At 43.5% G+C, this 15,398-nt stretch overlaps 1 protein-coding gene across 1 annotated transcript in view; it reads left to right on the top strand.

Moving 5' to 3' along the window:
* The window catches only part of TMEM245 (transmembrane protein 245), a 130,780-nt gene that overhangs the window by 90,523 nt on the left and 24,859 nt on the right, over positions 1-15,398 (top strand). The window contains exon 14 of the mRNA XM_024209262.3: positions 14,955-15,100. Coding sequence (XP_024065030.1) covers positions 14,955-15,100 — 146 coding nt within the window. The remainder of the gene's footprint in view (positions 1-14,954; positions 15,101-15,398) is intronic.

The following is a 15,398-nucleotide window of genomic DNA, read 5'->3' as shown; positions in this document are numbered from 1 at the left end:
CCAGGGGCTAGACTTGGTGACATCTGGAGATCCCTTTCAGCCATACAGTCTGATTCTATTATATTACCTCCACGTATGTGGATAGTGTGATGTGAAAAGGTTTTATTGGTATGAGTTTAGGAAGGCCAATTTACTTACATAAGCATGTTTTATGTAAGTCATTTTTAAATGGGTATCTCTAACAACTTTTATATGCATAGATTGTAATCTTTCAGAATCCTTTTAACCTTGTTGAAAAACTTGGTCTGACTATGTGTCCACTTATTTTGCTTACAGTTCTTTCTAAAATCTAGTATTGTCAGTTTTTCCAAAGTACATCTCTAAACAAAGGCATTGTTCTAAGTAGGGTAAAGTTATTGTAGGGAATTGTAAGCAAAACTGCTGAATACACAATTCTGTTTTATATTGCATTCATTAAGGAAGTATTTTCAATAAATTAGTTTTATTTACCAAAATGTTTTTTTCATTACAATATGCTTTTTAGACTTCTGTATTTATTAATACTAGTGCACATATTAAAATAGTGGTCTGATACATACTTTAAAATAAGCGCTCGTTTTTAGTGAAAGGTATTGCTTTGTTGTTGGTTGTTGTTGTTTTGGGGAGGGGGGGAGGCTTAGCTTTTTAAAGATTCTTTTGATTCTAAATCTGATACCCACAGCTGTGTGGAGTTACTAATGTTAGAGGTGATTTCTTTCTTTCCATTGCAGCTGTGTGTTGACAGCTGCTACTTTTAAATAACTTAATGGCTGGAACAGAGCCCGAGGCTTGTGATCACCTAGATCTCAGACACCGAGTGAGCTTGTGTCAAGGACTCTGGCCTGAGTGGGTTTTTTAATCTAAACAAATACTGACCTTGGAAGTGTGATTGAAATCCTGGTGGTGTTTTTGTTGTGTATTATTCAAAACAGATATTTTGAAAAATTGGAAGAAAATAAAGGCCTACTGCCAGATTAACTTCAGCAGTTAATGGAGACAGTGAGAAGAGGAGAACAAGATCTTTTTCCATTTGTTTGGATAACTAAAATTGCATAATTTAAATCAAATGCTAATTCAGGGCAATTGTGTGGGTTCTCAATCACACTTGGGTAAAAAATAAGAGTGGGCTATAAGGATTTCTTAGCTGAATTACTACCTTAAGTTCCAGAGAAATGACTTTTACATCTATTTGTAGTTATGCTGTTTTGCAGTTGTCCCTTACTTCAACTGGGGGAGAAAAGCATAGAAAATAGATTGTGTATATAATTATTTATATTTCTTCCTTGGTCTAATATTTCACTCATGATGAAACAACTGAAAGCAGTTTCTGTAGGCTAGTGAGATTATATTAGAAATAAAAATATTTAAAGATGAAAAGAGCCTGATGAATAGGTCTTCACAGTTCTTAAAGACCACATCTCCACCCTATCCTTGCATTGCCCCTCTCCACCCCCCATCCCTCAGGGAGAGGGAGTTATTTCTGATAGTCCTCTACTATCTTCTTTGCTTTCATTTGTGTAAATCATTCACAAACATTCTTGCCCAAAAGGGGGAACATAATCATTTTGGTATAGTGGATCAAATGTTTAATTTAAACTCCAGCTTTAAGTTCTACTAATGGTAAAGTACACAGTAAAAATCATCATCTTATAACCATAAATAATTTTAAAAAAAGGAAAAAGGGCATCCTTAGCATAAGCAGTAAATCTGTCCACTGAGCCTGGTATTCAGGGATCCAAACAGTCTGTTCACTGGGACAGTTATTAAAATGAACACGTTAGTTGTCATTCTGAGAACTCTGGAGAGCTGGTTTTGTTGGATTTAAATTCTTTCCTAGCAAAATATCAGCTGAACTACCATCCAGAGGATGATTTTTCTTTCAAAATAACATGGAATTTTGCTGGGAATAAGATAACTTTCTACTTGTCTCTTCATATGCTCATTTTCCAATGTAATAGGTTTCAGATAACTCTTACGGCTTTTGCAGCTTTCAAGTTTTTCCCTATCATGTATATCAGACAGGATATCAGTAGTCCTGCCTCAGTTCCTCCTCTTTGGGCTTGCATGAGGAGTCCTTACAACTTCTTTCCATGTATACTAGGTCATATAAATATCCTGTTTGTGAATATTAGGTGTGAGGTTTTTCTGTAACTTCTGAGGCTCAGAATCTATATTCTGAATTCTATGGATATGGATATGTTGAACCTTGACTTGGGTCTCTAAAGTTTCCAGTTTTCTCTTCAATAAAATTGTTTTTAGTAAGTAATTTTACAAGTTTGGATGTCTTTTTTGCAGTTTCCTTTATTTCATTAAGCTCAATTCAGTATGCCCTATTCTCTACTCCTTTTTGTGGAAACACTTAAAATTCAAAGGTTGATAGCTTCACAGAAAGTCACTATTTCCTAGAAAGGAAACAGATTTTTGTAGAGATTCCATTTTATGTGCAGCGACAAGATAATTTCTTTCTAAAATATTCAGAATACCTTTTCACTTCAGCCAGTGGTTCAGAGATGAAAATTTTGTCAAATGCACTGTGCTACTACCCCTGGTTTGAGATGTCTGAGCCATATGTTTTCCACTTATTTCCTCCTTACTCCTACTGTTAGCCATCGGAGGCAGATATTCCCCTCAGCGATGGTGTCAAGGCTGATTCCCCACTCTGGCACTTCAAATGCGGAAGGTGGGGGCCCACAAGGATTCTAAAACTTAATACTGGCCACTCCAGGCATGTATTAAACTCCCAAGGTTGCAGCTTTTCTCTGACCTCGGATGGGTAGATGCTGCCACCACCCAAGTGCAAACACCCCTTTGAAAACCCAGGAAGGTGCATTTGGGAATTCCTTCCTGTGGGGTACCCTCAAGCCCTTTCACGCTTCAGTGCAGCATGGTCAGGCTGCAGGTGGAAACGCCGTCCCCAATGTATGGGCGTAGTTTCTCCAGAGCATACACAATGGCGTAACATTCTTTTTCTGAGACTGACCAGTGGCTTTCCCTCTCAGAAAGTTTTTTTGCTGAGAAACACGACAGGATGGAATTGTTGATTTGGTCATTCCTGCATTAAAGCTGCTCCTACACCACGCTCGGAAGCATCTGTGGTTACAACGAACAGTTGGTTGAAGTCCGGGGCCCTTAGTACAGGATCAGATGTAAGGGCTGCCTTAAGCTGGTTAAAGGCTTTTTGACACTTTTCAATCCACTGAACTGCATTTGGCTGGGGGTTTTTTGTTTTTTTTTTTCTGGTTAGGTCTGTTAGTGGGGTGGCAATTTGGCTCTAGTGTGGTATGAATCATCAGTAATACCCGGCCAAGCCCAAGAAGAGGTAGATGGGAGCCAAATGGGTGGAGGTGGCGGAGAAGAAGAAAGCTAGTAGCAGTTAGTGTGGATACCAGAAGGAGCAACCTGAGATGACACCCCACCGTTGGAGTCAGCCCAAGGCTCCAACTCACAAGGAGGTGTCCTCCACACAGCCAGGGAAACCCCAGATGCCCTCTCGTCCCAGCACTCTACTCTCCAACCACCCACCTCGCCCCAGCCCACAATCAGCTGGGCAATTCTTCATATGTAATGAGCTGGGGCATGTGAAGGCCAACTGCCCCAAGAGCACCAGCCAACTGCAGCTCATCAGCCTGGGGTCCCAACAAGAGCCTTCAGGCCCAGATGCCTCGCAAATACCCCCAGAGCAAAGGGAAACTGTGAGTGTGGGCAGAAGGAAGATTACTGCGTGGAGAGACACTGGAGCACAGTTGTCAGCTATCCACCAATCCCTGGTGGACCCCAAATTCATCGATCCAGAGGCCCAAGTGACGGTGCAACCCTTTAAGGCCAACTCTTTTAACTTGCCTGCAGCCAAGTTGCCTGTCCAGTACAAAGGCTGGTCAGGTATATGGATTTTTGCAGTCTATGATGATTATCCCATTCGCATGCTGCTGGGAGAAGACTTAGCCAGCCATGTAAGGCTAACAAAAAGGGTGGGGATGGTCACCCGCAGCCAGGCTAAAGAGGCCTCCACACCTAACTCCATTCCTGAGCCTCCTACAGGGCCCCAGCCAGAGGTGGTGAAACCAGATCCCAGACCAAAATCTATGGCAGCTGTTGTAGATCCAGTTCTTGGGACCCAGCCAGAACCAGCCCAAGGATCGGGACTGGTGGAGCAGTCAGCACCAGAGCCCGTGCTTGCAACCCCACCAGAGTCAGGGGAGCCAGCATCAAAGGGCGCCACAGAGCCTGCATGTGTAGCAGCAGCTAAACCAGCACAAGAAGCTCAACCAGAGCCTGAAATATAACCTAGTGTAGCAGCGAAGAGCAGTTCACAGTCGACGAAACAAGCATCACCTGCATCGCTTCCGGCGAACCAAGCCCAAGTCCAAAACCCAGCAAGGAACTAATGTCTCCAGCATCAAGGGAGCAGTTCCAGGCAGAGCAGAAAGCAGATTAAAGCCTCAAAGGTGCTTGGACAGTGGCATGGAGTGACCCACCACCTCTCAGCTCTTCCAATAGGTCCAGGTTTGTTGTAGGAGGACTTTTATACCGTGTCCCTCCCAGACCCCGGTGCCCTTGGCTTGGGTGCTGCCCCCCTGGCAGTACCCCACTCTCTCTGGGTCTCCCCACCCCCTATCCCCACGTCGCCTCAGTCGTGGCTACTGCCAGTCACCATCTAGCCCCCGTGCCGTGGGGCGGACTGCAGTCTATCAGCCAATCATCACAGGCAACAAGGGGTTTGGACTGGCTGCCTTTACCCACCCTCAGGCTGCCCCTCTACAACCCCAATACCTATGTGGGCCTAGGACCAGGCCCTGCAGCCCGGGGAGTTGCTGGCCTAGGGCTTCCCAGCCCCCAAGGTCTTTCCCCAGCCCTGCCTCACTCTAGGTTCCCGGTGAGTTCCCCAGCAGCCAGGCCTGTCTCTCTCTCCAGTCAGAGTGAGACTCCTCAGCTTCTGGCTGCCCTGGCCTTCTTATAAGGCCTAGTTGCTCAGTTTGGGGCGTGGCCTCAGCTGCAGCCACTTCCGCCAATCAGCCAGGGTTTTGCTCCCTTCCCCAGCCCTCTGCAGGGTTTTTCCAACCCCTTCCGGGCTGGAGCGGGTGTTCACCCCGCTACAGGGACACAAATCCAATCCTGTTCTTAAAAAAGGTAAATTTTAATTAAAAACAAAAAGAAAGACAATACAGCTGGAATTTAGGCATTTTGCTAGGTTTTAAAAAAAATAATTGCAAGGATTAAGCATCACGATAGCTTCTTGAGGTCCACTTTAAAGGTTACAAGCAAAACAAAAGCACTGGGGTTAGCACAGAGGAGTTCACAAGCCATAAAGAAATAAACCTCACCATGTCTTTCTAGACGTTTTCTGATCTACTTGCGTATCTGGGGTTTTTAATTAGTAGTTTTGAGGTATGATCTGATGATTTTTCCATACCTGGCCCAAAGCTTCTTACAGCATTGCTGCTCTGGCCCCCTCTTCCAGGGAGAACAATAACAGACAGACAAAGGGGAAGTTTTTTCCCAATTTTAAAAGTTCTAGCCTGCCTATTGGCTCCTTTGGTCAGGTGCCCACTCCCTTCCTTTTACCTATGGACTTTTTAACCCTTTACAGGTAAAACAAGTAGAGAACAGCTATTAAGAGGGGTTTTATAGCTAGCTGGGTGTCCATAAGAGGGAGCTCTCCCCCCCCTTCATTTATGACAGATGGACACTGCAAGTTTATTTCCTGTCTGCGAGGGGCACATCACCCAGAAATTTATTTTTTCAAAACAGATGTTAAAAGCAAGAGATGTTCGGTTAAAGCTCTTTCTCCTAGATAAGTCTAAGGCCTGCCTAAGACCCTTTAAAGCAGGCTCCTTCTGGGTCCAAGCAGTCCTTTGCAAAAAGTGCGTCCACAGTAACTACCTGTGTCTCAGCTTCTAGGGCTCCTGCTTAATCAAAGCCTTCTACTGATCATTGTCATTCCCTCTTCCCATCCACAAAGGGGGAGATTTCAGCTCCTCTCATCCAAGGAGCATGGACGCAGGTCTCCATCTAAATGGAAAGAGACATCTCCACTTTCAGCTTGAAAAGAGGACAGCTGAAGGCCTCAACAAGGGTCCCTCTGGTGTCCGCAAAGACACCGAAGTTGGACCTCTGATGTTGACGAAGTCATTCTGTCTCTGTCTTGGATATAGAGTCTGAAGTATCACCTCATGGGTTTGCTCTCGTGCTGATAGGGCTGTTGGTTCTGGTACCGATCGCTTCGGCACCACTTTTTTTTTGGACCAACTTCTGTTGGTGAGACAGATGAGCCTTCACAGAGCCCTTCTTCACATCTGGGAAACTAACCCAAGTAAATTAGTTCCCAGGAAGTCAGCTTGGTGCTCCATTTTTAACTTAAGAGCTCTGAACACATTTGTCTGTCAGTGCATATTCAGAATGGTGACCCTGGCTATAATCTATACCTTGGACCTTCTAGACTGGTTTGCAGCTCTCAATCTGCAGGATGTATACTTCCATCCCCCCAGCACACAGGACATAATTGCAGTTTGTAGTTGGGAAGGCACATTATCAGTCTGCAGACCCAAAAGTCTGGCTGACTTTGCGTTTGTTGTTTACAAGAATGGTTGAAGTCCACTTACCGATCCGATCAGATATCATATAGACATGGAAATACAGATTCCACAAGAAATCCTTTTTATCCTTAAACTGGTGGAAAAACCCATATCAAGTATACAAGGGCATTCCCTTTTCTCTACCTCCTCCAACAAAGATCCTAGTGACAGATGCTTCCGTTTTGTCTAGGTGCAGTCTCCCCCTCCCTCCCCCATCCCAATTACAAGTTTAGGATTTATGGTCCCAAAAGGAGACTCGCTTTGCATATCAGTATTCTAGAACTCAGAGTAGTTTCTTCCTTACATCCACCGCAAGAATCCAAGGGCTGGTCTATACTTAGCCGCTAGTTCAGCGGCTGGAAATCGAACTTCCGGGTTCGATTTATCGCGTCTGGTCTGGACGCGATAAATCGAACCAGGAAGTGCTCGCCATCAACTGCGGTACTCCAGCTCGGCGAGAGGAGTACCGCGGAGTCGACGGGGGAGCCTGCCTGCCGCGTGTGGACCGCGTCTGAACCGCGGTAAGTTCGAAGTAAGGTATGTCGACTTCAGCTACGTTATTCACGTAGCTGAAGTTGCGTACCTTACTTCGACTTGGGGGGTTAGTGTAGACCAGGCCCAAGTAATAACAGATGATACCACAGTAATCTTTTACAGTAGAACCTCAGTTACGAACACCAGAGTTATGAACTGAGCAGTCAACCACGCACCTCATTTGGAACTGGAACTACACAATCAGGCACCAGCAGACACACCAAAAAAGCAACTACAGTACAGTACTGTGTTAAACATAAACTACAAAAAAAAAAAGAGAACTTTTTTTTTAAAAAGGAACCAGGTAACGAAATTGTTTCTGTGCTTGTTTCATTTAAATTAAGATGGTTAAAAGCATCAGTTTTCTTCTGCATAGTAAAGTTTCAAAGCTGTATTAAGCCAATGTTCAGTTGTAAACTTTTGAAAGAACAACTTTTCAAGGTGGTGGTAACTCTGAAGTTCTACTGTATATAAACAAACTGGGAGGAGCCAAATCTACTCCCGCTTTGCAAAGAAATTATTATCCGGTGGAACTGGAGCATACAACATCAAATTGACAATTTCAGTCCTTCATCTACCAGGGCTACAGAATATGCTAGCAGACCACTTGAGCAAACAGTTTTCACAGAACCACAAATGATCAATAAAAGACCCTGTCATCCAATCAGTATTCAACCAGTAGAGATTTCCAGATATTGGCTTGTTTGCTACCCAAGAGAATGTGAAATGTAAAAACTTCTGTTCCACAGGAGGTTGGAGTCTGAGATCTTGAGTGGATGCATTCCACAAGCGTCGGTGTCTATGTACCTGCCAATTCCTCTTGTTCCAAGAGCACTGAAGAAAATCAAGCAAGAATCAGCACTGATAATCCTCTTAGGTCCAGCCTGGCCTAGGCAATACTGGTTTCTGGAACTGATAAAACTTTCCATATGTTCTCCAATAACAATAACACTATCACTGCCTCTCGGGATAAAAGGAAGACTTTGCATCCAGATGCAGCATCCCTGCATCACACTGTCTGGATGCTGTCAGGTTGACTGTCATGAAAAGGACTTGTTCTAGAGTTGTGCAGAATATCTTAATACAAAGTTGAAAAGGTTCAACAAGATCTATTTATGCTAAGTGGAAAAGTTTCAGTTTGGTCATCTCAGGGCATTTTGTCTCCAACTCATACTGTTTCTTCATATGCTCCCATACAAATTATATTTAAGGATTCAGATCTCTCGATCAGTTCACTCCAGATTCACATAGCAGCAATATCTGCATGTCATCCACATATTCAAGACCGTAACATTTTTTTTCTCATCCATCAGTGGTCAAGTGTCTCAAGGTTCTGACTCATGTATTTTCACCAATGGGGGAACCACCCCCCTCTCCCTGGAATATTGTCCTCAAGGGGTTAATGCAGTGGTGCCATTTTTCCTGTTGCGTCCTCTCTTACCAGTAATGGAATGTGTCCATGCCTCCTCCCCCCCATTACTGCACAATTGGCTTAGCAGAGGGGCTGTGACTGGGACTGGAGCGGGGCTGCAGCTGGGGCTCCTTCCCCACACCCTGTGGGAGCTGGCCCAGGCCCTGTTGCCCCCCCCCCGGTGTTTGAGGGCCACTGGGTTTGAGGGCACCCCAGAGTTTGAGGGCCACTGGGTTAATGGGTCCTCCATTTGAATCCTTAGCTACCTGTTCTGTGTTGCATCTTTCTATGAAGATGCCTCTCAGTAACAATCATCACTTCAGAAATGAGTTGACCAGAACACTATATCAAAGGCAACTTATTAATAAATATTTACTCTTACAGATTTAGATGATGAAAATGATGATGTGAATCTTGTAACTCACATGTAGCACACCACTTTCAGAAATCCAACAAAGCAGCTCTACATTAAGGTCTCAAGACTGTAGTTCTTTGTGTCTCAAACACTTAAACTTTTTTGTTTTTGCAAGAGAACTCTCTGGAAGTCAGATAACACCATTTTAAATAAAAGTCTCCAGTGTTTATGTCCAAATAGACCAGTTGTCTTCATTTAACTTGATATTCCTCTGGGTGTCTCAGCAATTCAACCTAGCACACAGAGAAACAGCTCTTCTTTAGTTGTATTCTCTTAAACCTAGGGTTAATCTGGCCCTGTAATCAGTGACACAGGCTAGCTCTGTTTTGTTAGTGTTTTAAGTAGGATTGAATTTACCCATTTTCTACAGATGAACAGTGAATAAAGTTGGTTCAGCTCACATTTTTACTGCAGAACAGGAAGATAAAAGTGCCATTTGGCCGAAGGAGACCTGCAGTTCTGTTGGGGAATATGGAAATTTTCAACACATTTTTTAATATGTCAGCAGTAAAGCCTCTGGACAGAAAATAACTCAGTGAACAGCAGGGGTAGACATGTTTCCCAATGTACAGACCTGTCTCGCACACAATTAAACTACATTCATATATAGTGCTAGGGTATATATTTTAGCACAGAATTTTCTCACCAGTCACTTTCCGTTTAGATGCAGTCCTTTGGTGCCTCAGTTATGACTTAAAAGTTTAATTTTTGCATATAGTTTGATTTTTAAATTAAGAAATCACTAAGTGCCTTGTAAAATGCAAAGAATGGCTTAACAGGTTACCTTCAGTGGCCTCCCTCTTCTTTTGTTGACCCACAATTGAACTTAATAGAGCCTTACATTGCTTCCTCACTAGTGACTAAGATGATTCTTAAATTTTCCAAAACACATACTCAAGCTTACTTAAGATCTACTCATGGACAAAGGGGAACGCATGTCTTGATGTTGCATGTAATGTTGGAACTATTCTGTTTGTGGGAGGAGGGGGCAAGTAAGTTATATTGAATATGGTATTTATCTTGTGATTCCTGGCATTACGTTGCACAATACATGTTCGTTTTTTTTTTTCAAAATGTAATTGCACATTCATATAAATGGAGTTGTTGGAGTGTGATGTTCTAATTACATGCATTTGCACTTAATATTAATTAAATGATCAGCTCAAATAAATGAGCTGTATGTCTGTGTATCATTTAGTTCAACTAACTCCCTTCTGTCACTCCTGCTTCTCCAAGGTAGGATAGGGTCCTCAAATGCTGCTGCATTGTTGCTCCTTAGGAAAGGGAAGCCCCTGCTGCCATTCCAAATAGGGGAAGAGGCCATGGTGTGAGTGTGGTGCCATGCAGACTGGGCTAAAATTGTCCTGTGTGACAGTGCACCTAGGGCTTCAGACTGTAATCCAGTCCTGCACACTTTGCATTCCAGGTGGGAAGGAGTTCTGCCAGCAGCTCATCAGTTCAGCTCTGTGCTGCCTTATTATATCCCCATGGCTCGCTTTCAGAAATAAGCAAGGGCAGTCCTAATCATCCAGGAGAGCTCTTGTCCAGCTTTCTGACTCCCCCTTTTGTGAGTAGCAGTGTGGCTTATGTGGTGAAAGCAGCACAGAAAGAGGTGCCCTCCCAGTATGATGCTCTGGCAAAACAAGGCTAATGCGATCCTTGGATGTATAAATGAAGGAGTAGTAAAGAGAAGTGGGGAGTTGATTTTTTATCTCTGAATACAGTATGGTGATATCAATGCTGGAATACTGCACCCAGTTCTGGTGTCCACATTTGAAAAAGGATGTTGAAAAACGGGAGAGGGTGTAAAAAAGAGCCACACAAATTATTTGAGATCTGGAAAAAATGCCTTATAGTTATCGTAAAATCCCCAAATTTATCCATTCCTTCCACATGTGGTGCTGCCCTCATCTTCTCCATAACCAACTCCATAAGCCCTCACCCTTAACTTGTAGTTTTTGCCACCTAATCTTTGGTGTTGCCCTCTTTCATTTTCTCTTTGTTCTAAGACGCATATCTAAGGTGCGTGTTCTAGGTTAACTAGGAAGACTTTTTCCTGCGATCATCTTGCAGTCCTTTATCTGTGGTTTTTTTCTAGGAAACGTGAAAAATAGTGAGGCTGGCTCCCACTCTTGTTGGTAATAAGTTGTTTATCTCTTTTTGTAAAGAATGTGTTGGATACTACTAAGTCATGAGCTTATATCAGGTGCAATATGCTTTCTCTTTTGTCATGTAAAGTTCTGTAGCCCTGGCCACTGTGTTGTCTGCTATATCTATGCCTGTCTCTTCCAGCATGTCCATTTAAATTGGTGCCAATAATTATTTCCTCATTTTCTGGAATTTGCTGAAGAGCATTGTCTAACATCTTCCAGAGAGTTGTCTTCTCATCCTCAGCACAGCCAGATTAGGAAGCATTTAGCAATCCACCTTCAAAAGCCAGCTTGACCATCGTTAACCTGTCACGGATTCTATTTATTGTCACCACTCTTTCCTTTATTTTACTATTGAGATATGGCTACTCTGTTAATTGAGTTGGAGTCCCCACAGTAAATTATTTTGTATTCTTCCCTAATCTCTTTTTTGCCTTTTCCATTTTGTTTCCCAGATACATGCTATCTGTACCTTCTACCTGATTGCCTTCTATGATGAGATAACGGGCTCTGTGGATATGGGGAAAGCGGTGGATGTGATATATCTTGACTTTAGCAAAGCTTTTGATACGGTCTCCCACAGTATTCTTGCCAGCAAGTTAAAAAAGTATGGATTGGATGAATGGACTATAAGGTGGATAGAAAACTGGCTAGATTGTCGGGCTCAACGGGTAGTGATCAACGGCTCAATGTCTAGTTGGCAGCCGGTATCAAGCGGAGTTCCCCAGGGGTCGGTCCTGAGGCCGGTTTTGTTCAACATGTTTATCAGTGATCTGGATGATGGGATTAATTGCATCCTCAGCAAGTTCGCAGATGACTCTAAGCTCGGGGGAGAGGTAGATACGCTGGAGGGTAGGGATAGGGTCCAGAGTGTCCTAGACAAATTAGAGGATTGGGCCAAAAGAAATCTAATGAGGTTCAACAAGGACAAGTGCAGAGTCCTGCACTTAGGAAGGAAGAATCCCATGCACCGCTACAGACTGGGGACTGACTGACTAAGCAGCAGTTCCCCAGAAAAGGCCCTGGGGATTACAGTGGACAAGAAGCTGGATATGAGTCAGCAGTGTGCCCTTGTTGCCAAGAAGGCCAACGACGTACTGGGCTGTATTAGTAGGAGCATTGCCAGCAGTTCGAGGGAAGTGATTATTCCCCTCTATTCGGCATTGGTGAGGCCACACCTGGAGTATTTTATGTCCAGTTTTGGTCCCCCCACTACAGAAGGGATGTGGACAAGTTGGAGAGAGTCCAGCGGAGGGCAACGAAAATGATGGTGCACATGACAACTTACGAGGAGAGGCTGAGGGAACTGGTGTTATTTAGTATGCAGAAGAGAAGAGTGAGGTGGGATTTGATAGCAGCCTTCAACTACCTGAATGGGGGTTCCAAAGAGGATGGAGCTCGGCTGTTCTCAGTGGTGGCAGATGACAGAACAAGAAGCAACGGTTTCAAGTTGCAGTGGGGGAGGTCTAGGTTGGATATTAGGAAACACTATTTCACTAGGAGGGTGGTGAACTACTATAATGGGTTACCTAGGGAGGTGGTGGAATCTCCTTCCTTAGAGGTTTTTAAAGCCAAGCTTGACAAAGCCCTGGCCTGGATAATTTAGTTGGTGTTGGTCCAGCTTTGAGCAGGGGATTGGACTAGATGACCTCCTGAGGTCTCTTCCAACCCTAATCTTCTATGATTCTACCTTCTTCCTCCTCAGTGTTTCCTAGCTCCGTGCTACAGCCAGTTACTGGACCAGCATTCCAATATGCCAGTCTGATCTTCGATTTCTGGGCTAGCTTCATTAACTGCATGCTTCTGTAGTTACACTGTAGCCCTCACCTACAACACTCAGCCGGCGCACCGTGCATCATTTCTAGAGAATACTCTCCCATTGTCTTGATTTATTTGAGGACTCATAGTGTCAGTTTATGGCAAATTTTTACATCCGGCTGCCAACCTGGTGCAAGCCCGCCTCCTTTTTCTATCAGGCTTGGTACTGGCAATGATGACAGATATATTGGAGAGTGCTAAACTAGTTGTGGGTGAATCAAAAGAGAGCCTTTATTCAAAAAGCAACTTGGTGTTGGAGTAAAGTAGACATGAAGTGATAAAAGATAAGAGAAAAAAAATTAAACTCTGGCAAAGTAGTAGGAGCAAACAAGGTGGAGGAATAGTAGTATGTAAAGAAATTGCCCAGGAATATAGTTACAAAAGCCAAAGCAAAGGTTTTGGACAAATTTTACATAAGACTTAGAACAAAGGCGGGGGGAAGGGGAATGTATAGACTGGTGAAAGGACAAGACAGAAGTACCAAAGATATAAAGGAAGTGAGGTTCATCAAAGATGAAGCTGGTATGGTGTTGATTGATGATAGTCACATAAAGGATTGATGGAAAAGGCATTTTGAACAGCTTTTAAAAGAATAAAATCCAAGAGATGCTATTTTATGCTCTACTACAGCAAAGTTCTTCATTCTATCAGACCAGATGAAGTGGCAAATGTTCTAAAAGAAATGGAAAATAAGGCTGAGGCCCAAACGGAATCGCTATTCAGGCATGGAAAAAGCTTGGAATAGAAGATATCCCTCTTGTTCAGCTCCATCATGTGATGGGAAAAGATACTAAACATGTGGAGGAAAAGGACCTTGGTGCCAAGGTACAAGGAAAAAGGTGGTTGCTATTGATCTGGAAAAGACCTTTGACAGAGTTCCAAGACAAGTCATCAGGTGGTGTTCGAGGGAGAAGATGGTACCAGAACTTTGTGTGGATTGTTCAAGCCACATATGTCGGTGCTATGTCAATATTCAGAACTTCTGGTGGTGAAACAGATAAACTCTTGGTAAAGGTAGGAGTGTGTCAGGGTTCAACACGGAGTTCTTCCTTGTTTATCCTTGTCCTGGATACCCTCTCAAGGAATATATAGAAGGAGGCATCTTGATGCATGCTGTTGCAGATATCATTCTGTGCAGTGAGGAGAAAGATAGGTAGTCTAGAAGAGGATTTTGATAACTGGAGAGAGATGTTGGAGAGACATGAGCTCAAAATAAGTAGAGGAAAAACAGATTATATGGTATGCAACTTCAATGATGTGAACACTGAAGACTTATTCTTAAAACTAGATGGGCAGACTGTTACAGAAAACACACAGTTTCAAGTATTTGGGTTCCAGAATCCTGGAAAATGGGGAAACAGAGGACAAAATTAGAACTAGGATAATAAATGTCTCACTTAAATGGACAGAAATAAGTGGTGTAATATGTGACCGAAAGATGCCAGTAAGATTAAAAGGGAAAATCTGACTGATTCTCTAGGAGCTCTTCCAAGCTTCAATGCAGTAAAGGACTGGTGCCTCTGTACTGGGGGGAAAAAATTAAAAATGATTGCTTGGAACTCTTTTTCAGGTAACCGTCAAATCCCTTTTTCAAAGGCAAGATTTACTTTCAGATCTGCCATCTGTATGACCTGAAGTGCATTTCTCTAAGGGCTGGTCCACACTGGGGCGGGGGATCGATATAGGAAACGCAACTTCAGCTACGAGAATAGCGTAGCTGAAGTCGACGTTTCCTATATCGAACTAAAAGTACCTACTTCGGGTCCACGCGGCGCAGGCAGGCTCCCCCGTCGACAGCGCTTCCTCCTCTCGGCGAGCAGGAGTTCCGCAGTCGACGGGGGAGCGCTTCTGGGATCGATCTATCGCGTCCAGATGAGATGCGATAAATTGATCCCAGAAGATTGATCTCTACCCGCCGAATTAAGCGGGTAGTGTGGACCAGCCCCAAGTCTGTGTGTCCAATAGCATTTTGTGCGTTTCCCAGTTATGTTAAATGATCTGAAACATATTTGCATCCTATTATCTGCATAGTGTTTAATGCATTTTTTTCTTTCAAATTGTGATTTGTTTTACAGGTGATTTTCCTGACCACGCTGTTTTATCTGTTAAGTTCCAGTGATGAGTACTACAAACCAGTAAAGTGGGTGATTAGCTTGACACCTTTGTCGCAACCAGGCCCATCCTCAAATATAGTTGGCCAGTCTGTGGAAGAGGCCATAAGGTATGTTGTTGTTGTTGTTTTCGTTTTCTCACTAGCTGTGGAAAACAATTTTTTTGTGAGACTGGCATTTTTGTGGTATGAATATTGAATAATTTTAGTTTAGTTTAATTTTAGCTGTTCATGTTAAGGATATGCAGTTGTGGCTGCTCATATTTCAAGGACTTAGAGTATGTTAATAACAGACCAGAGTGTCCCTGTTGGGATGAGGCAGAGAAGAAAATCTTGATCCAGATTGTTCCATGCTAAACCAGCCACCTCTGTCTCTCCCTCTTCCCCTCCCAACCCCACTCTCCTCCCC

Source organism: Terrapene carolina, unplaced genomic scaffold (genome assembly GCF_002925995.2).
Source record: "Terrapene carolina triunguis isolate 2854851 unplaced genomic scaffold, T_m_triunguis-2.0 Scaffold183, whole genome shotgun sequence".
NCBI classification, from domain to species: Eukaryota; Metazoa; Chordata; order Testudines; family Emydidae; genus Terrapene; species Terrapene triunguis.
Note: the sequence above shows the minus strand (reverse complement) of the source record. Positions and strands in the feature narration are given on the sequence as shown.